The 22,620-nt window shown below is 43.4% G+C and overlaps 1 protein-coding gene across 5 annotated transcripts in view; it reads right to left on the bottom strand.

Annotated features, from left to right (window-relative positions):
• Positions 1-22,620, bottom strand: part of LOC141264969 (S-acyl fatty acid synthase thioesterase, medium chain-like) — a 119,709-nt gene that overhangs the window by 61,937 nt on the left and 35,152 nt on the right. For 2 of the 5 annotated variants that reach the window (XM_073677432.1, XM_073677429.1), the window contains 3 exons: positions 10,775-10,944; positions 10,419-10,501; positions 8,438-9,063 (listed from right to left, as the gene is read on the bottom strand). In XM_073677432.1, the coding sequence (XP_073533533.1) occupies positions 8,921-9,063; positions 10,419-10,501; positions 10,775-10,944 (396 nt within the window). In that variant the 3' untranslated portion in view covers positions 8,438-8,920. Of the gene's footprint in view, positions 1-8,437; positions 9,064-10,418; positions 10,502-10,774; positions 10,945-22,620 lie in introns of those variants that run through there. The other 3 variants (XM_073677430.1, XM_073677433.1, XM_073677428.1) reach the window with 3 other exon arrangements.

Consider the following 22,620-nt stretch of genomic DNA (forward strand, 5'->3'; position numbering starts at 1 on the left):
TAGAGAAGCCTAAGAGAGGTCAGTCTGCAGTGGAGCTCAGTCTAGTCTAGAGAACTCAGTTAATAGTTCAGCAGTGGAGTACGAGGCTCCTGTTAGCTAGATTAAGGGAGCCCAGTTAGAGCTTAAGGTGTGCCGGTGCCATAAGATCGGTGAAGCGCGGCAAGCTGCCGTTAGTGTGTATAGCCTAGTGAGGGCCCGAGTAGGCCGAAGGCGAGTGGAGAGTTAGTACATAGGGGGCAGAGGAGCTTAACCAGCTCACCCCGAAGCATTTACCGGACACCGGATCCGAGCTTACCGGGATCTCTATGACCCAGTAAGGCATAACCGGAATCCCTGGAGAACTACAAGTCCCAGGATCGCTAAGGTGCTGATAAGTAACAGAGCCAGGAGACGCTTAGGCCCCGCATACTGGGAGCGTGAACTCCAAGACAAGGCCCTACCACAAGGTCACCCAGCGCAGAACAGAGACAAAGTTAGGCCTAGCTCCAGGCAGGTCAGAAACTTACTACGCAGAGGCAAGAAGCACGAGGCCCTACACCCGCTCATTGGGGAGGATCCTGATATGCACCCTTCACCCTACAGTGCTCCGGGATGTGCCTGAATTTCCACCAGTGAAAGGTACAGAAGTGACTACCGTGTCCGTTCCCGTTCTTGCTCTGACCCAGCTGGGTCTCGCCTGTCCTGCATTCCCCCTGCATACGCTTTTCTGAGGCCTAGCTCCACCTGTGGGGAGCTATACCATCGAGCTGCCTTATCACCGGCCTCAGTGGACTGCTGCAGCGCTGGTGCTTCTCACCAGATACCACAGGTGGCGTCACAAACTCTTATAAAATTAACAATTATCCACCCTTTTAAAGAGTGACCCCAGGGTACGGGACCTGGAGCCGACCACCGCGACATCCCAAAGGCCAGGCAAAGGCCCGGGTACCGAGTCATCCCCATCCCCTGGACTAGTCACATCCTCCTCCACCTCCTCTGCTGACCTCATCGACTGGCTGACTGTGGGTTGACAGTAAGTGGGATCTCCAACCTCGTCATCATCACCCTGTGTGTTCTCACACCCGTCGTCCTCAGAGCCAACCTCTTCCTGCCCTGACCGAAAAGTCAAGTTGTCGCTCCAATCAGGTATTTGAGTCTCATGATCGTCTTCATCATTGTCTCCACCAACAGGAGTTACAGTTTGGGAACGAGGGTCTACATTATGCTCAGAACCTTCTTCATCTGGTCCTGGATCCGACTCATAAAGATTCTGGGCATCAGTGCAGATCATTTCCTCGTCTGGATTAACAGAAGCTCTGGAGCAGACCTCCGTTTCCTAGGCTATAGTATGAGTAAACAGCTGTGCAGACTCAACCATCTGTGTTACCCCATACTCAGACGGGCAGCTGGAGACTTGGGAGATGTGAGGAAGCAAGTGCGATTGGGGTGACACCTCTGAGGACTGGAGTATTTGTGATGTTGAAGTTGAGGTGGAGGAGAGCCGACTTGAAGGAGCACTTGATATCCGTTGAAGCACCTGCTGTTTTTGTGCCTCATCTGGAATTTGTAGCGATGGGCGTGTCCGTAAGAAAGGGATCGTATCACATTGTCCACGAAAAGAAGTAGACATCTTAGTATGGCTGGAAGATGGTCTTTCTTCTGCAGATGTTACTCCCCCCCACCGCGGGGGGGCTCGACCCACCAGCGGACAGGCACCAGTATTGGGAGAGGGGGGCTGGCCGTCAGGGTCCTCCGCGGCTCTGGCACAAACCCGGTGACACGGAGGTCGCACGGGCAGGAACGGACTGGCCATGTCGGCTTCGCACTCCAGCGTAGTCCCTCTGCCTGCTCGCGCCTGTAACCTCAAAGGGATGCGCAAGCGGCTTTTCTTCCCAGGGCTGTTCCCCGCCCAGCAGGAACGTGGGGGAGCTCAGGTCGGCCTTCCACTGTACTCCCTTACCTCCCTCGCCCTCTTTCCTTCTTCCGTTCTCCATCTAACCCCTCGGCTCTGTGGTGTCCGCTCTTCCTCCAGCTCTTTCCTTCTCACAGGTGGACTACCGCGTGTATTCACACTGTGGCGAATCTTTTGGGCCCAGGCATAAGAAGTTGTCGAGGTAATGGATAATATGTGCCCCCTTAGAAACGTCCATTACAACCCATTCGAGGAAGGAACTAAACACCTCAAATAGTGAGCAGGATCTGGAGCACCCCATGGGCAAACAGCGATCTATATAGTATGCTCCTTCCCAGAAGCAGCCCAATAGGTGGACACTATTCGGAGTCACAGGTAGTAAGTAACCGGAACGCCGCATCAATGTCTGTTTTGGCCATTAGGGTGACCCTTCCCAACTTCTTGATCCGCCTGATTGCCTTGTCAAAGGATGTACAGTATATACTACTGTACTTGGTTCCGCGTCGATGTTGTCGTTTACGGACCTGCCCCTTGGATATGACAAATGGTGGATTAGTCCGAATGTATTGGGTTCCGTTTTTGGCACAACTCACAACGGGGATACCACTACGTCTTGTAAGGAAAGTGTTCTGAATGGAGATATTTCTTTTTTTAATTTTCTTGTCATGACGTCTGGGTGTTGGTAGGCTGATTTTAGATTTTTACTCCAGCCTTTCTTGATTTTAGAAGGGCATGACATGCCTATATCTGTGTCTCCCCCTCCTTTTACTCCTCCACCTCTTTTCTTTTCGCATGACTATACAGTGCCTACAAGTAGTATTCAACCCCCTGCAGATTTAGCTGGTTGACACATGCGGAATTAACTTGGCATTGTGACATTTGTACTGTAGATCAGCCTGGAAGTGGGAAATGCACTTCAGCAAATTTTTTTTTTTTTTTTTTTTTAAAAACGTTAAAAGTTAATTCAGAGCATCATTTATTATTCAACCCCTCAAACCACAAGAATTCTGTTTGGTCCCCCAAAAGTATTAAGAAGTAGTTCAGGCACCAAGAATAATGAGCTTCACATGTGTGGATTAAAGATCTCTTTTGCCAGCCTTTTCTGACTATTTAAGACCCTCCCCAAACTTGTGAACAGCACTCAGACAGGGTCAACATGGGAAAGACAAAGGAGCATTTCAAGGCCATCAGAGACAAGATCGTGGAGGGTCACAAGGCTGGCAAGGGGTACAAAACCCTTTCCAAGGAGTTGGGCCTACCTGTCTCCACTGTTGGGAGCATCATCCGTAAGTGGAAGGCTTATGGAACTACTGTTAGCCTTCCACGGCCAGGACAGCCTTTGAAAGTGTCCTCCCGTGCCGAGGCCAGGCTTGTCCGAAGAGTCAAGGCTAACCCAAGGACAACAAGAAAGGAGCTCCGGGAAGATCTCATGGCAGTGGGGACATTGGTTTCAGTCAATACCATAAGTAACGTACTCCACCGCAATGGTCTCCGTTCCAGACGAGCCCGTAAGGTACCTTTACTTTCAAAGCGTCATGTCAAGGCTCGTCTACAGTTTGCTCATGATCACTTGGAGGACTCTGAGACAGACTGGTTCAAGGTTCTATGGTCTGATGAGACCAAGATCGAGATCTTTGGTGCCAACCACACACGTGACGTTTGGAGACTGGATGGCACTGCATACGACCCCAAGAATACCATCCCTACAGTCAAGCATGGTGGTGGCAGCATCATGCTGTGGGGCTGTTTCTCTGCCAAGGGGCCTGGCCATCTGGTCCGCATCCATGGGAAGATGGATAGCACGGCCTACCTGGAGATTTTGGCCAAGAACCTCAGCTCCTCCATCAAGGATCTTAAGATGGGTCGTAATTTCATCTTCCAACAAGACAACGACCCAAAGCACACAGCCAAGAAAACCAAGGCCTGGTTCAAGAGGGAAAAAGTCAAGGTGTTGGAGTGGCCTAGTCAGTCTCCTGACCTTAACCCAATTGAAAACTTGTGGAAGGAGCTCAAGAATAAAGTCCACATGAGACACCCAAAGAACCTAGATAACTTGGAGAAGATCTGCATGGAGGAGTGGGCCAAGATAACTCCACAGACCTGTGCCGGCCTGATCAGGTCTTATAAAAGACGATTATTAGCTGTAATTGCAAACAAGGGTTATTCCACAAAATATTAAACATAGGGGTTGTATAATAATTGACCCACACTTTTATGTTTAAAATTTAATAAAATTCAACTGAGCAACATAACTATTTGGTTTGTAAGATTTATGCTTCTGTTCATAAAACCTACTCTCGTTTGCAGTTTGAAGGCTCTAACTTATTTGCATCTTATAAAACCAGCTAAATCTGCAGGGGGTTGAATACTACTTGTAGGCACTGTATGTACTTGTCACTTTTCCATGTGTTAGTTGTGTCTTCTGAGCAGTTTGTCAGCTTTTGGACACCTTTGAAGTGTTTTCTATGTGTTTCTATGTGTTTTTGTTTGCCTGCCATTGGTTTTAACGGTGTTCGAAGGTGTTCGACGAACAGTTCAACGAACAGTTCGGCGAACATACAGGTGTTTGACGAACCGAACTCGAACACTACGGGGGTGGCTCAACACTAGACATGACCGGGTTTGCTAATGCTTTCCCTACCAGAATTTTAACCTTTTGTTTTTTGGCTTCCGGGAGGTAACATACTTGAAGGTCTGAATCCAGCATAATAGCCAAAAACTGCTGTATTTTTGAAGGCACTACCCTAGATTTTTCTAGATTCAGGATCCAGCTCAGACTTTCTAAGATGGAGATTACTAATTTTAGATGATTATCACATTGGGAGGCTGAGTCTCCAACTATCAAGAAATCATCCAAGTAAGGGATAATTAAAATATCATGTTCCCTAACATGAGCCATGACCTCCACTATAACCTTAGTAAATACCCGGGGGGCTATGGCCAGACAGAACGGTAGGACTCTAAACTGGAAATGTTTAATTTCTTCATCTATGATCAAAGCTACCCGAAGGTATTTTTGGAAATCTATATGTATAGGTACATGGTAATAGGCGTCTTTTAAATCTAACACTACCATGTAACAGCCTGAAAAAAGTAACTTTATTGTTGAGTTTATGGATTCCATCTTAAAGGTGGGGACTATCAAAAACTTATTAAGGGCTTTCAAGTTAATGATACACCTAAATGAACCGTCAGGCTTAGAAACCAGAAAGAGGGGCGAGTAGAATACTAGCCCCTTTTCTGCTGCCGGGACTTCCACTAGGACCGCTTTACGAACCAAGTCCAGCACTTCCACTTGTAGGGCCATCTGTTGTAATATTGAGGAACGGATTGGGGTCAAGATGAATCTCCCACGAGGAATCTGCCGAAACTCGAACCTCAGACCCGAACCTACCAGATCAAGGATCCAGTTACTAGCAGAAATTTTTGTCCAGGCAGGTAAGAAGCCCAACAGCCTCCCCCCTACCTGGGCTGCGAGTCATTGACTCGGTTTCCGGGGCCCTCGGTTAGAAGAAGAGCCGAATAGGAGCCCTCTACCTTTTGGTCTGCGGTCTTCCCATTTCTCCTTAGGACGTTTATAAGCGGGAACAGGCAAGCTAGGGAACCCTTTCTTTTTGTCACTAGCTTTATCCAGAATCGGCCCAAAAACATGCTCCCCTTCACATGGTATAGTACAGAGTCTCGTTATTACCTGAATATCACCTGGCCAACATTTAAGCCACAGGGCTCTATGGGCTGCGTTGGACATGGCGGCTGACCTTGCCACCAATCTGACCGAATCCGCAGAGGTATCCGCCAGGAAGGCTGCTGCCCCCTGTAAGAGTGACATATCAGATAATATCTCTTTCCTGGGGGTGTTATTTCTCAGATGGGATTGAAGCTGGTCCAGCCATATCATTAGGGACCTGGCTGTACAAGTAGCGGCAACCGCTGGCTTTAAAGACCCCGCAGTCGTTTCCCAGGTCCCTTTGAGAAAGGTGTCAGCTTTCCTATCCAAAGGGTCCTTAAGAGCCCCCATATCGTCAAAGGGGAGAGACGATCGTCTAGATGCCTTAGCTATAGCCACATCTATTTTTGGGGCTTTCTCCCAGGAGGAAGAAGCTGAGTCTTCAAAGGGGTATTTCCTCTTAAAGAACAGAGGGAGAACACCCTTTCTCTCTGGTCTTTTCCATTCTCTACGTATCAAATCCTGAAGTTTATCATTTAAAGGAAAACTTCTTCTTTTCCTTTGCCGCAGCCCCCTGAACATTACGTCCTGGACTGATTTCTCTGGTCTGGCATCTGTAATACCCATGGTTGAGTGAACCGCTTTAATGAAACCATCAACCCCATTAAGTGGGAAAAAATGCTGACCCGCACCACTGTCTGAGGAAGTGGATGATGAAGAGGCTGAGTTGTTCGAGTCCAACTCATAAGACGACGACAAGGAGTCATTAGGGGCTGGGGAGATCTCACAGTCTGTATCCGCCTTACCCTTAGCCTTTTTAGAGAGGATTTTACTAATTTCAGACTTGACTAAGGTTTTCAATCCCGAGGCCAAACTAGGGGTCTCATCTGCTAGCGTCTGATTGATACAGGATTGACACAATTTTTTTGGATACGAGTCTGGAAGGACGGTGTTACACAATGCACATTGAAAAGGACAGGACACCAAACTGAGGCGAGTGAGAGGGCCGCCCCTTTTAAGCCTGTAGGTTTCCTGTCCTTGGTGGGCAGATCCCCTCTTTCGTGGTGCTGTCATGGTCGACCGATAAAGAGGGAATTATCAGTAAGACATGTAAATTAAGACGGTCAGTCATTATGGACCTGATGACCGGTGACGTTTCACACCAGTCTTTATGAGATGCGTCGGAGTCAGATGCTCTAGATTCATTAAGAGGTGCACGCCAAAAGTCACAATTTTTGCATAACTGAGTTGAGCAAAAAATGTACAACTTTTTAAAGCAATTTACACCAGAGTTGTGGCAAAATTGCTTTGAATCGAGGGCTGTAATGTCTCAATTACTCCTCTTATTTAAAATAAGCTCTGGAGGCAGATTCTCAGGGGATCTATGTCCGGCCCATAGATCTTAATGGCTCATTTACATACTCCAGAGATACACCTATTTCTTAAGATCATGGAATCACAGATGTCAAGGTATCATTCTACTTTCTATGACCTACATGCCCATGTAGACGGCTTAGGAGGGTGGATCCTACTGATAGATTCCCTTTAAACCCTAACTTGCTCCATATGGCCTTCATAAATCAGACTTGGTTGTCCAGTACATCTCACAAATGATCAATTCGATTAAGAGCTGGAAAATCGGACAAGTCATCGCCTTGAGCTTTATCATGATCCTCAGACTATTCTTGAACTATCTCTGCAGTGCGGCAAGGGCCATCGTACTCCAAAAAAAAAAGTATTACTGTTAGGGGATCCCATTGCTATGAAGAGGGGTGTAGGGGTCTGCCCAATGTTAAGTAGTTGGTATGTGTCACTTCCCCCATGATGCCAGGACACAGTGTTTTCCAACAGAACATTGCTCCATCACACTGCCTTTGGCGACTTGTCTTCTTCTCAAAGTGCATCCTAAGAACACCTTTTTCCCAGGTAAGTGATTAACACACACTGGGCCGTCCACCAGAACATCCAGACCAAGCTGCCTTCTTCCATTGCTTTGTAGTCCAGTACTGATACTTGTCTACTGTACACACCATTATAAGTCTGTGGCTACACAGTAAGTTGAGGTGATCTGATACCTTTCAATTATAGCCAACAACGTTCAATAATTTGAGACTGCTCCACCATTGGAAAAGAGCAGATGAGCCAATACTTGAGCTCCATGCCCATCAATGAGTCTGTAGGACCCTAGGCCCTGTGGCTGGTTCACCAATTTTCCATTCTTGGGCCACTTTTGGTAGGTACTAACCACTGCAAACTAGGAGAACCCCACCTGACCTGACCATTTGGAGATGCTCTGACCTAAGTTGTCTACATAATCACAACTTGGGCCTTATCAAAATCTCTCAGACCCTTACACATGTGTCATATGGATCTATAATCTTGGATACAAAGATTGCTAGAGCAAATAATGGCTTGTTCCAGTTCTCTAGTGTAAGTCTTGCTTGTAGGGTAAGATATGGTGCCTCCTTAAGGCACCTTATGGCAATACACAGTATAGAAACCTTAGGGGCCCATATGAATAACAAACTGATAAAACACATCAGGTCTACAGATATAAACCGTGTTGTGCAGACTTTTACACTTACAAAATATGATACCATTAATATTTTTTTAATGCAAATCCAATAATTTGCATATGGTCAATTTTTATTCTTTTTTTTTCTTTTCCTTACCTTCTGCTTTTTCCAAGAGTCATAACTTTTAGATTTTTTTCACCCACTTTTGCAGGGCCACTTGTAGATTTGAATGACACCATTAATTTTACCATACAATGTAGTGGAAAGTGGGGGGAAAAAAAATTGAACTCCAGGGACACTTAAAAAAATGGCAGAATTGTGAGTTGTTTGTTTTTTTTTTTTTGTTTTGTTTTTTTTTAATTTTATTTTGATTTTACAGCATTCACTGTGGGCTAAAAATTGCTTGGCAACATGATTTGCTGGAACAGTAGGGTTACAGTGAAACCAAACTTGTTTTTCTACTTATTCTTTTTAATAGTTTGATGGCTAAAAAAAAAAAAGTAAAAATGGCAGTTTTTTTGTTGTTTTTTTTTACAAAACTTTACATAGTTAATATAGTTGAAACATAACATGTACGTCAACTTTGTTTCTCAATTTCCTGAAACCCGTGACTTTTTTTTTTTCATTTTTCCATCGATTTTTTTTTTTTTTTGTAGATGCAGTGCCCCGAAAAGATTCTGCTCAATATACTTGCACCTGACGTGTTATGTGCTATTAGATCACGTCAGCAAAGGGTTAATTAGAGCTGAAGTTGAAAAGGTGCAAGCTCCTCTCCACCGAACAGGAGGACCCCCCCACACATAAATGCCACAATACTGTGATTTTAGCATCCATAGGAGATAAACTTTAAAAATAGTCAACTTCTGCTGCTTGTAAATATTTTGATATATAGGTCAATAGCGACTTCTCATTTTTTGGGTCCTTCAGGTAGAAATGTCCCCCTGGCATCATGTGAATACTAAAGTCTCCACTTGTGAGTTCCTTCCAAGCTGTAAGTAAAAAGACAAGCATGATCATAGATTACAGTTTAGTATTGTGGGTTTCTGATACCAAAACAGCGCCACTCCTCTCTACAGGCTGTGCCTGGTATTGCAGGCATTTACTTTAATAGGGCTGACATGCATTGCCAGACACACAGGGTGCTGATTCTGGGTAAAGGAGGGAGAGTGAGTCCATTTTTCTAATCTTGTACAACCAATTTCAGTCAAGGAAGCACAGGAAGATCCTTTCTTAAAGACTACATAAGATGAGAGAAGATCTTTAACCCATTCACACACACCTTGCGTCAGTGTTCGCATGCAAGGAGCGGGCTCAGCCCACTCTGAAAAATAGCAGGCGACAGCTGTGCTTTACAGCCGACACATGCCACCTAACAGCAGAGACTGGAGCCAACGCCGATCACTGCTGTGTAACCAATTATAAGCCACTGTCAGACACTGATGGCGGCATTTAGTCCCTAGGGGCACTAAAAAAATTAAGTGAAAAATAATGAATATAAAAGTTTGAATCACCCCCTTATCCTCTTTTAAAACTAAGGAAATGTAATACAAAAAAACAACGTCCAAAGCATATTTGTCATTGCCTCATATGTAAAATTCACTACTATGAAAATATAAAATTAATGAACCCTTAGAGTACACTGCCTAAAGTAATAAAAAAAAAAAGAAAAAAAATAGAAACTCCAGAACTGCCATTTTTTGTTCATTGCCCTATTCTGCAAAAAATACAATAAAAAGCAACTGCAACATTATCAAGAAAAATTACTGCTACAATGCGAAAAAACAAAAAAATAATAATCTAATCACACAGTGCTCTACAGACAAAAATGTAAAAAAAATTATGGGTTTCAGAAAATGGTGAGACAATTAAATTTTTTTTTAATTTTATAAAATTTAGATTTATTTTTTAACTAATTAAAATAATGATAATAAAAAAAAAAACTATAGACGTCTGGCATTGCCATAATCATACAGACCTGGCAAATCATGATAACAGGTTATCTTTACCGCATGTGAAATGGCAGAAAAAGCAAAAGAAAAAAATATTCTGGAATTGTGTTTTTTTTTAACACTTCATTTTAATTAGATTTTTTGCCGTTTATTTTCGCATACATACTAAAAAAGAGGGCGTCATTCAAAACTACAGCTTCGCCCCTCAAAAAAACAAGTCCTCATATGCTCAAGTTGTAGGAAAGATTAAAGTAAATGTTTAGCTCTTGGTAAAAAAAAAAAAAAAAAAATGGAAGAAAAAACAAAGCACAAAAATGAAAGAGGAAAAAAAAAAGGGAAAAAAATAAAAATAGTTCTAAAGGTTAAAATATAGTGAACCACAAATCAAAACCTACCAGTCAGGTCATGAGGAATGTCTTCTGTCCCGTCAAAACACGTCAGTCCACATGAAAGTGCAGGAGACGTTGGCTTATCGTACCTACGGAGTGAAAAAAACAACAACTCTGCACATATCCATTTTCTGTTTACAGCTCATATGCAGACCTATGTGTTTCCATGGTTACAGAACACACTTCTCTCTGCCCCCACTTCTACTGCTCACAGGTGACCAAGAAGAAGGGTGAAGATTGTAGGATCTGACTACGGGCAGAGCTTGACTGTAGTCTGTAGTCATGGAAACCAGAAAGTCTATAAGAACTGTGTAAAAAGACGACTTTATAAAGGAATCACGAGAGAAACAAGAAGAACTTACACAACGTTCTCGACGACTCTTAGATCAGCTTTCAGTGGCGGGAGGAAGAGCTGCATGGCTTCCTTGTTCTCCAGAAGTTCGGCAGGTGTTCCCCCGGTTGTGGACATCCACTTTAGGAATTCTTCATCGCTCAGTTCTGATCTTTTTGTAGTTAGCTTACGGGATTTTGACTACAGGGTGCAGAAAGGTGGGTTGTTTTATTTTTTAGGGTTCATTGTTTGTTTGTTTTTAAAGACCGGCCCCATTATGCCCTACTGGGTTCTCAGTCTTAAAAAAAAAAATGACAAAAGTGAGCGATAACGAAAAGATAATGAAAGAATATATTCCCACCAGTCCAACGGGCGGCCTTCCGCAGGACAGGAAGGTATTACATCCATTTTTGCCACTTGATTGCTGAGTCCTGTGTGACTGGAATGGGATGTCATTGGAGTCTCACCCAATAAAGTCTCATTTCCAGTCACCGGACCACTGCAGCCAGTCACAGGTCTCAGCAATCAGGTGAACAAAGAACGGAATGTCATCACTTCCTCCGCTGAAGCCGCAGGGGTTACACTGGGAGAGTGGACAATTTTTTTTTTTAACCCATTTTCTGCTTCTGTATTTTTTGGGGGGTAAGTTGGGCAACCCCTTTAACTTTTATTTATTTATATAAAATAAAAAAATCTATAAATAATAATTAAATTACATAATATATATACAGTGCTGGCCAAAAGTATTGGCACCCCTGCAATTCTGTCAGATAATACTCAGTTTCTTCCTGAAAATGATTGCAATCACAAATTCTTTGGTATTATTATCTTCATTTAATTTGTCTTCAATGAAAAAAACACAAAAAGAATTGTCCTAAAGCCAAATTGGATATAATTCCACACCAAACCTAAAAAAGGGGGTGGACAAAAGTATTGGCACCCTTTGAAAAATTATGTGATGCTTCTTATTCGTGTAATTAACAGCACCTGTAACTTACCTGTGGCACCTAACAGGTGTTGGCAATAACTAAATCACACTTGCAGCCAGTTAACATGGATTAAAGTTGACTCAACCTCTGTCCTGTGTCCTTGTGTATACCACATTGAGCATGGAGAAAAGAAAGAAGACCAAAGAACTGTCTGAGGACTTGAGAAACCAAATTGCGAGTAAGCATGAGCAATCTCAAGGCTTACAAGTCTATCTCCAAAGACCTGAATGTTCCTGTGTCTTCCGTGCGCAGTGTCATCAAGAAGTTTAAAGCCCATGGCACTGTGGCTAACCTCCCTAGATGTGGACGGAAAAGAAAAATTGACGAGAGATTTCAACGCAAGATTGTGCGGATGGTGGATAAAGAACCTCGACTAACATCCAAACAAGTTCAAGCTGCCCTGCAGTCTGAGGGTACGACAGTGTCAACCCGTACTATCCGTCGACGTCTGAATGAAAAGGGACTGTATGGTAGGATACCCAGGAAGACCCCACTTCTTACCCCGAGACATAAAAAAAGCCAGGCTGGAGTTTGCAAAAACTTACCTGAGAAAGCCTAAAACGTTTTGGAAGAATGTTCTCTGGTCAGATGAGACAAAAGTAGAGTTTTTTGGGAAAAAGCATCAACATAGAGTGTGCAGGAAAAAAAAGAGGCATTCAAAGAAAAGAACACGGTCCCTACAGTCAAACATGGCGGAGGTTCCCTGATGTTTTGGGGTTGCTTTGCTGCCTCTGGCACTGGACTGCTTGAGCGTGTGCATGGCATTATGAAGTCTGAAGACTACCAACAAATTTTGCAGCATAATGTAGGGCCCAGTGTGAGAAAGCTGGGTCTCCCTCAGAGGTCATGGGTCTTCCAGCAGGACAATGACCCAAAACACACTTCCGAAAGCACTATAAAATGGCTTTAGAGAAAGCACTGGAGACTTCTAAGGTGGCCAGCAATGAGTCCAGACCTAAATCCCATAGAACACCTGTGGAGAGATCTCAAAATGGCAGTTTGGATAAGGCACCCTTCAAATATCAGGGACCTGGAGCAGTTTGCCAAAGAAGAATGGTCTACAATTCCAGCAGAGCATTGTAAGAAACTCATTGATGGTTACCGGAAGCGGTTGTTCGCAGTTATTTTGGCTAAAGGTTGTGCAACTAAGTATTAGGCTGAGGGTGCCAATACTTTTGTCCGGCCCTTTTTTGGAGTTTTGTGTGAAATGATCAATGATTTGATTTTTGCTTCATTCTCTTTTGTGTTTTTTTCTTGCAAGCAAATTAAATGAAGATAATAAGACCAAAGAATTTGTGATTGCAATCATTTTCAGGAAGAAACTGAGTATTATCTGAAAGAATTGCAGGGGTGCCAATACTTTTGGCCAGCACTGTATATATACACACACCTCATTTAAAGATTTTTCTGTATTTTCATGACTATGAAAATTGTACATTCACACTGAAGGCATCAAAACTATGAATTAACACATGTGGAATTATATACTTAACAAAAAAGTGTGAAACAACTGAAAATATGTCTTATATTCTAGGTTCTTCAAAGTAGCCACCTTTTGCTTTGATGACTGCTTTGCACACTCTTGGCATTCTCTTGATGAGCTTCAAGAGGTAGTCACCGGAAATGGTTTTCACTTCACAGGTGTGACCTGTCAAGTTTAATAAGTGGGATTTCTTGCCTTATAAATGGGATGGGACCATCAGTTGCGTTGTGCAGAAGTCAGGTAGATACACAGCTGATAGTCCTACTGAATAGACTGTTAGAATTTGTATTATGGCAAGAAAAAAGCAGCTAAGTAAAGAAAAAAGAGTGTCCATCATTACTTTAAGAAATGAAGGTCAGTCAGTACGAAAAATTGGGAAAACTTTGAAAGTGTCCCCAAGTGCAGTTGCAGAAACCATCAAGAGCTACAAAGAAACTGGCTCACATGAGGACCGCCCCAGGAAAGGAAGACCAAGAGTCACCTCTGCTTCTGGGGATAAGTTTATCCGAGTCACCAGCCTCAGAAATCGCAGGTTAACAGCAGCTCAGATTAGAGACCAGGTCAATGCCACACAGAGTTCTAGCAGCAGACACATCTCTTCAACAACTGTTAAGAGGACACTTTGTGCAGCAGGCCATCATGGTAAAATAGCTGCTCGGAAACCACTGCTAAGGACAGGCAACAAGCAGAAGAGACTTGTTTGGGCTAAAGAACACAAGGAATGGACATTACACCAGTGGAAATCTGTGCTTTGGTCTGATGAGTCCAAATTTGAGATCTTTGGTTCCAACCACCGTGTCTTTGTGCGACGCAGAAAAGGTGAACGGATGGACTCTACATGCCTGGTTCCCACCGTGAAGCATGGAGGAAGAGGTGTGATGGTGTGGGGGTGCTTTGCTGATAACACTGTTGGGGATTTATTCAAAATTGAAGGCATACTGAACCAGCATGGCTACCACAGCATCTTGCAGCGACATGCTGTTCCATCCGGTTTGCGTTTAGTTGGACCATCATTTATTTTTCAACAGGACAATGACCCTAAACACACCTCCAGGCTGTGTAAGGGCTATTTGACCAAGAAGGAGAGTGATGGGGTGCTACGCCAGATGACCTGGCCTCCACAGTCACCAGACCTGAACCCAATCGAGATGGTTTGGGGTGAGCTGGACCACAGAGTGAAGGCAAAAGGTCCAACAAGTGCTAAGCATCTCTGGGAACTCCTTCAAGATTGTTGGAAGACCATTTCCGGTGACTACCTCTTGAAGCTCATCAAGAGAATGCCAAGAGTGTGCAAAGCAGTCATCAAAGCAAAAGGTGGCTACTTTGAAAAACCTAGAATATAAGACATATTTTCAGTTGTTTCACACTTTTTTGTTAAGTATATAATTCCACATGTGTTAATTCATAGTTTTGATGCCTTCAGTGTGAATGTACAATTTTCAGTCAGGAAAATACAGAAAAATCTTTAAATGATAAGGTGTGTCCAAACTTTTGGTCTGTACTGTATATATACACACACACATACACTCCTCAAAAAAATAAAGGGAACACTTAAACAACAGAATATAACTCCAAGTGAATCAAACTTCCGTGAAATCAGGAATAGAGGTACAGAGAGATACATAAAATGCATGTACACTAATGCCAGAAGCCTCACCAACAAAATGGAGGAATTAGAATTAATTTTGTTGGAAAATAATTATGACATGGTGGGGATATCTGAGACGTGGCTGGACGAGAGCCATGACTGGGCAGTTAATTTACAGGGCTATAGTCTGTTCAGAAATGACCGTACAAACAAGCGAGGGGGTGGGGGTGTTTATATGTAAAATCATCCTTAAAACCCATCTTGCGGGAGGATCATGGGCGGATTATAATGAGGGCAATCCGGGCGACCGCCCAGGGCCCCGAGCCTCCAGAGGGCCCGCGGCTCCAGGCGGGGTGTCTATGGCCGGATTGCCCTCATTATATGTGCAGGCCGCCGAGGCACATACCGGCAGCAGTGGCGGGAGGGGGGGCCCGGACCGCACCCCCAGCAGCGGCGCACGGCCGCTACTTCTTCATCGGCCGGGCCAGCACTGCAGCAGTTAACTTCCCTGTGCTGGCCCGGCCGCGTCACTGCTAGGAGACACTGCCCTGTGCGCGGCCGTGTCTCCTAGCTGTGACGTCACGCAGTGTGCGCCCGGCCTGCACTGCTGCACCGAACAGCCTGAGGACTGGAGCCGAGCCGGGGGATGGTGAGTGTGTGTGTGTGTGTGTGTGTGTGTGTGTATGTGTATGTATGTATGTATGTGTGTGTGTCTAGGCAGATATCATTGTGTGATGTCTGTTTAATGTATTTTTGTGTTTCAAATGTGTTTATGCGTGTATGTATATCAGTATATGTTTGTGTGTGTACGTGACTGCGTGCAGCCTCCTGCTGAGTATAGATGGCGCCGTGCGGCCTCCTGCTGTCTCTGGAGGGGGAGGGGGGCGCCGTGCGGCCTCCCGCTGTGTATAGATGGCGCCGTGCGGCCCCCTGCTGTGTATAGATGGCGCCGTGCGGACCCCTGCTGTGTATAGATGGCACCGTGCGGCCCCCTGCTGTGTATAGATGGCGCCGTGCGGCCTCCTGCTGTGTATAGATGGCTCCGTGCGGCCTCCTGCTGTGTTTAGATGGCGCCGTGCGGCCTCCTGCTGTGTATAGATGGCGCCGTGCGGCCTCCTGCTGTGTATAGATGGCGCCGTGCGGCCTCCTGCTGTGTATAGATGGCGCCGTGCGGCCTCCCGCTGTGTATAGATGGCTACGTGCAGCCTCCCGCTGTGTATAGATGGCTACGTGCGGCCTCCCGTTGTGTATAGATGGCTACGTGCGGCCTCCCGCTGTGTATAGATGGCACCGTGCTGCCTCCCGCTGTGTATAGATGGCACCGTGCGGCCTCCCGCTGTGTATAGATGGCTACGTGTGCTCAATATTGAGTCATACAATTAATGTAAGGCTATGTGCCCATGATACAGAAATGTTCCGGATTTTTTTTGAGCGTTTCTGCATCTCCCTCGCAGAAAAAACGCATGCGGATTTTAGATGCGGATTGTATATGCGGATTTTACATGCGGATTGTACATTTGTTTTTCCTGCCAGGGACAAGAGGAAGTGAAGCGTTCTTCACATGCATTTCCGCATGCGGGTTGACAAGCGCTTTCCAAGCGATTTTAGCATCACTTGGAAAGTGCTTGACAACTTGGTTACACTATATAAATCCATGCAACCAGCATGGATTTATATAGTGTGACCTTAAAAGAATGGTAAAAAATAAAAAATATATACTTACCTTCTGATGGCTTGCCGACGTCAGCGGTCGCGTGACCCGTCACATGACTAAATGACGTCACGGCAGGTCCTTTTCAGATCATCGCGAGCTTCCGGCAAGCCAGGACGCATCGGATAAAGACACCGGGGGCCATCAGAAGGTAAGTATAATATTTATTTTTTATTTTATTCTTTTTTTACAGGTTCTATGGTACCCGGGTCCGGAGGAGAGTCTCCTCTCCTCTACACCCGGGTACCATCCGCACATTGAAACGCATGGATTACGCATCTACAGATGCAGTGATGCGGATTCCATGCGTTCTAATGCAAGTCAATGGCGGCGAAAACGCCGCGCTTCTGCAAAATAATTGGTAATGCTGCGGATTTTTCCGCAATGATAATCCGCAGCGGAAATTTCCGCAGCATGTGCACAGCACATGCGGATTATCATTGGGGAACATGGCAGACCTTCTACCATGCGTTTTTTAAGCATTTCTGCAGCGGAATTGCCGCTGCGGAAACGCTTAAAAAACGCATAGTGGGCACACAGCCTAAAAAAAATATATAATTAATATTGTGGCAAATTAATTTCACGTGAACTATCACATGATCTATCACAGGGGATCATGTGACATGTCACGTGATAAATCAGGTGTGTGGGGGGGGGGGGGGCCCGCGCCTTCTAAACTGCCCGGGGCCCTTGCTACTCTTAATCCACCCCTGGGGAGGATATATGTGAATCTAATGAAATTGTAGAGTTCCTGTGGGTGGAGATAAGGGGAGGGGGAAAAAATAATAAATTACTGATAGGGTTTGTTATAAGTCTCCAAAAATAATGGAAGTAGCGGAGAATATCCTCGTAAAGCAAATAGATGAAGCAGCGACTCAAGGAGAAGTCATTATTATGGGGGACTTCAACTACCCTGAAACACATTGGGGGACAGAAACATGTAGTTCAAGCAAAGGTAATTGGTTTTTGACAACTATGAGAGACAATTACCTTTCACAACTGGTTCAGGACCCAACAAGAAGGGGGGCACTGCTAGACCTAATATTAACCAATAGGCCAGACCGCATATCAAATATACGAGTTGGGGGTCACTTGGGTAATAGTGATCACAAAATAATACGTTTTCATGTAACCTTTAATAAGATGTGTAGTAGAGGGGTTACAAGGACACTAAACTTCAGGAATCCTAATTTCCAACGGCTGAGAGATGATCTTAGTGCTATAAACTGGGACGATATCCTGAGACATAAAGCTACACAAAGCAAATGGGAGACATTTATTAACATCCTGAATAGGACCTGTGCACAATGTATACCCTTTGGGAATAAACATGCTAGAAATAGGAGGAAACCACTATGGCTAAATAGAGCTGTAAGGGGCGCAATAAGTGACAAAAAGAAAGCACTTAGAGAACTAAAGCAAGTAGGTAGTGATGAGGCATTTAATAAATATAGAAAATTAAATAAATTCTGTAAAAACAAAACCAAGGCAGCAAAGACTGAGGCAGAGAGAATCATTACCAGAGAAAGTAAAAATAATCCCAAAATATTCTTTAACTACATAAATAGTAAAAAAATAAAAAATGATAGTGTTGGCCCCCTTAAAAATAGTCAGGGTGAAATGGTGGATGAGGATGAGGAAAAAGCCAATATGCTAAATGATTTTTTTCAACCATATTTACACAAGAAAATCGCATGACAGAAAACATGATTAGTGATAACAAAAATTCTCCATTAAATGTCACTTGCTTAACCCAGCAGGAAGTACGTCGAAGTCTAAAAATCACTAGAGTTGACAAATCCCCGGGCCCGGATGGGATACACCCGCGAGTACTGCAGGAATTAAGTAACGTCATAGATAGACCATTATTTTTAATCTTTAAAGATTCCATAATAACAGGGTCTGTACCACAGGACTGGCGTATAGCAAATGTGGTGCCAATATTCAAAAAGGGGACAAAAACTGAACTTGGAAATTATAGGCCGGTAAGCTTAACCTCTACTGTGGGTAAAATCCTAGAGGGTTTCCTAAGAGATGCTATACTAGAGTATCTGAAGAAGAATAACCTCATGACCCAATATCAACATGGGTTTACGAGGGACCGTTCCTGTCAAACTAATCTGATCAGTTTTTATGATGAGGCAAGTTCTGGACTGGACCAAGGAAATGCAGTGGATGTTGTGTATATGGACTTTTCAAAAGCTTTTGATACCGTTCCACACAAAAGGTTGATACATAAAATGACAACAATGGGGATAGGGGAAAATATATGTATGTGGGTTAAGAATTGGCTCAGTGATAGGAAACAAAGGGTGGTTATTAATGGAAAACACTCAGACTGGGTCTCAGTTAACAGTGGGGTACCACAGGGGTCAGTATTGGGCCCCCTTCTTTTTAACATATTTATTAATGACCTTGTAGGGGGCATACAGAGTAATATTTCAATATTTGCAGATGACACTAAACTCTGCAGGGTAATCAATACAGAGGAGGACAATTTTATATTACAGGAGGATCTATGTAAACTAGAAGCTTGGGCTGATAAATGGCAAATGAGCTTTAATGGGGATAAATGTAAGGTAATGCAGAGGAAATAAAATGTATAATTATATGCTTAATTGTAAAACACTGGGCAAAACTGTAACTGAAAAAGACCTGGGTGTATTGGTGGATGACAAGCTCACATTTAGTGGCCAGTGTCAGGCAGCTGCTGCAAAGGCAAATAAAATAATAGAATGCATTAAAAGAGGCATAGATGCTCATGAGGAGAAGATAATTTTACTTCTATACAAGTCATTAGTGCGACCACACTTAGAATAATACTATTCTAATGACAAATACTATTGAGATCTCTGCTACTGGAAGTGGAAAGGAAGAACAAAGACAAAACAATTTAAATAATAAAAATATGGGAGGAAGAGAAACCAATCACAAACTAAAATGTTTTTATACAAATGCACAAAGCATGGGCAACAAACAAGGAGAATTAGAACTACTAATGCAGGAAAAGGAATATGAGGTCATTGGAATCACTGAAACTTGGTGGGACGATACACATGATTGGAATACAAGGCTAAAAGGATACAACTTATTTGCAAGAAACAGACTTGATAAACGAGGAGGAGGTGTCGCATTGTATGTTAGAAAAGCATATATCTGCACAGAGATTGAAGCTTCAGAGACTGGGAGTTCTGTGGAAACTGTTTGGGTAAGAATACAAGGAGAGAACAACGGAAAGGACACCATTGTAGCCATTTACTACAGGCCACCTGGGCAAGCTGAAGATATGGATGAACTCTTTATGTATCAAATGACCAAGTTCTCCAAAAAATATGACGTCGTGGTCATGGGAGATTTCAACTATCCAGACATTTGTTGGGAATCTCTCTCAAGTAAAACTAACAGGTCAAGCAAATTCTTATCCTCTCTTGCTGACAACTTTATCTTCCAAAAGGTAGGGGAGAAAACAAGGGGATCTGCTACTTTGGATCTAATCCTTATAAACAGGGAGGAAATGGTTGAGGAGGTAAAGGTGGCTGGGACCCTAGGAGGCAGCGATCATGCTATTATAGAATTTTGGATAACTAGAGGAGGAAGACATGTGAAGACTCAAACCTCAAGGTTAGATTTTAGAAAGGCAGATTTTAAGAGACTCAGAAAGAGAATAGGAGGGATCCAATGGCTGGATGTCCTTAAGGACAAAAATGTCCAGGAAGGATGGGAAATTTTTAAAAATGAGATTCTCAAAGCACAATCGTTAACAATCCCGAAAAGTAGGAAGAATGGGAAGCATTTAAGGAAACCAGGATGGATGAACACAGAACTTAAACACATGCTAAAAAGAAAGAAAGAAATGTTTATTAAATGGAAAGAGGGAGGCATATCTAAAGAAGATTATAATGCAGTCTGCAGATCCTGCAGGGCACGTATCAGGTTAGCTAAAGCTGACAATGAATTAAGGCTTGCAAGAGATGTCAAAAGCAATAAAAAAGGATTTTGGGGGTATGTCAAAAGTAAAAGAAAAGTCAAAGATGCTATAGGATTTTTACAGGATGAAAATGGAGAAATGGTAAGAGAGGATGTTGAGAAGGCCGAACTTTTTAACTCCTATTTTGCATCTGTTTTCTCTCAGAAAGAAAATGTAACATCAACTGATCTTCACTGTCCTTTTAAAGGAATAGAGGAATCCAAGTTATCTGTAAACAGAAAGATTGTGAGGGAATATTTAGCTAACATAAATGAGTTCAAGTCTCCAGGTCCAGATGAATTACACCCCAGAGTACTGAAGGAGATCGTAGAAGAAATTTTAGAACCACTCTCCATAATCTTTGAAAATTCTTGGAGAACAGGAGAAGTCCCAGAAGACTGGAGAAGAGCAAATGTTGTTCCTATCTTCAAAAAGGGGAAGAAGGTGGACCCAGGGAACTATAGGCCGGTGAGTCTGACTTCTATACCAGGAAAGATCTTTGAACAAATTATTAAACAACATATATGTAAGTACATGGATAAGAATGAAGTGATTAACCAGAGTCAGCATGAGTTTGTAACTAACAAGTCATGTCAGACTAACTTAATTTCCTTCTATGACAGAATCACTGACTGGGTGGATCAGGGAAATGCTGTAGATATAGTATATCTTGACTTCAGCAAAGCATTTGACAAAGTATCTCACACCATCCTTATTGAAAAAATGACCAAGTATGCAATGGACCAGGCAACTGTTAGGTGGATTCATAACTGGCTTAGTGATCGGACTCAAAGGGTGGTTGTAAATGGCTTCACATCCAGCTGGATGAATGTCTCAAGTGGGGTACCACAGGGCTCCGTCCTGGGACCTGTATTGTTCAACATCTTTATCAATGATTTAGATGAAGGAATTGAGGGTAAACTGATTAAATTTGCTGATGATACAAAGCTAGGAGGGATAGCTAATACTAGAGAAGAGAGAGAGGATTCAAAAAGACCTAAATAAACTGGAGCAGTGGGCAGCAACCAACAGAATGGTTTTTAACAGGGAAAAATGCAAAGTACTACATCTGGGCAATAAAAATGAAAAAAGCATATACAGAATGGGAGGAATAGAGCTAAGCAACAGTACATGTGAAAAAGACTTAGGTATACTAATAGATCATAGACTGAACATGAGTCAACAGTGTGATGCAGCAGCAAAAAAGGCAAATACAATTCTGGGATGTATTAACAGAAGCATACAGTCTAGATCACGTGAAGTCATTATCGGTCTTTACTCCTCTTTGGTCAGACCTCATCTGGAATACTGTGTACAGTTTTGGGCACCATATTTTAAAAAAGACATAGACAAACTGGAGCAAGTTCAGAGAAGAGCGACCAGAATGGTGACTGGTCTGCAAACCATGTCCTATGAGGAACGGTTGCAGGATTTGGGAATGTTTAGCTTGCAAAAAAGAAGACTGAGAGGAGACTTAATAGCTGTCTACAAATATGTCAAGGGCTGTCACATTGTAGAAGGATCATCTTTATTTTCATTTGCACAAGGAAAGACTAGAAGCAATGGGATGAAACTAAATGGGAGGAGACACAGATTAGATATTAGAAAAAACTTTTTGACAGTTAGGGTGATTAATGAGTGGAACAGGCTGCCACGAGAGGTGGTGAGTTCCCCTTCAATGGACGTCTTCAAACAGAGGCTGGACAGACATCTGTCTGAGATGATCTAGTGAATCCTGCTTTGAGCAGGGGGTTGGACCAGATGACCCAGGAGGTCCCTTCCAACTCTACCATTCTATGATTCTATGAATACTGTGTACAGTTCTGGTCTCCGGTGTATAAGAAAGACATAGCTGAACTAGAGCAGGTGCAGAGAAGAGCGACCAAGGTTATTAGAGGACTGGGGGGTCTGCAATACCAAGACATGTTATTACACTTGGGGTTATTTAGTGTGGAAAAAAGAAGGCTTAGGGGTGATCTTATTACTCTGTACAAGTATATGAGGGGACAGTACAAAGACCTGTCTACTGATCCTTTTACTCTGAGGCCTGAGACGGGGACAAGGGGGCATCTTCTACATCTGGAGGAAAGAAGGTTTAATCATAATCACAGACGCGGATTCTTTACTGTAAGAGCAGTG

Source organism: Phyllobates terribilis, unplaced genomic scaffold, assembly GCF_046119375.1.
Source record: "Phyllobates terribilis strain yellow unplaced genomic scaffold, ASM4611937v1 Scaffold_4__5_contigs__length_816908805, whole genome shotgun sequence".
Classification (NCBI taxonomy): Eukaryota; Metazoa; Chordata; class Amphibia; order Anura; family Dendrobatidae; genus Phyllobates; species Phyllobates terribilis.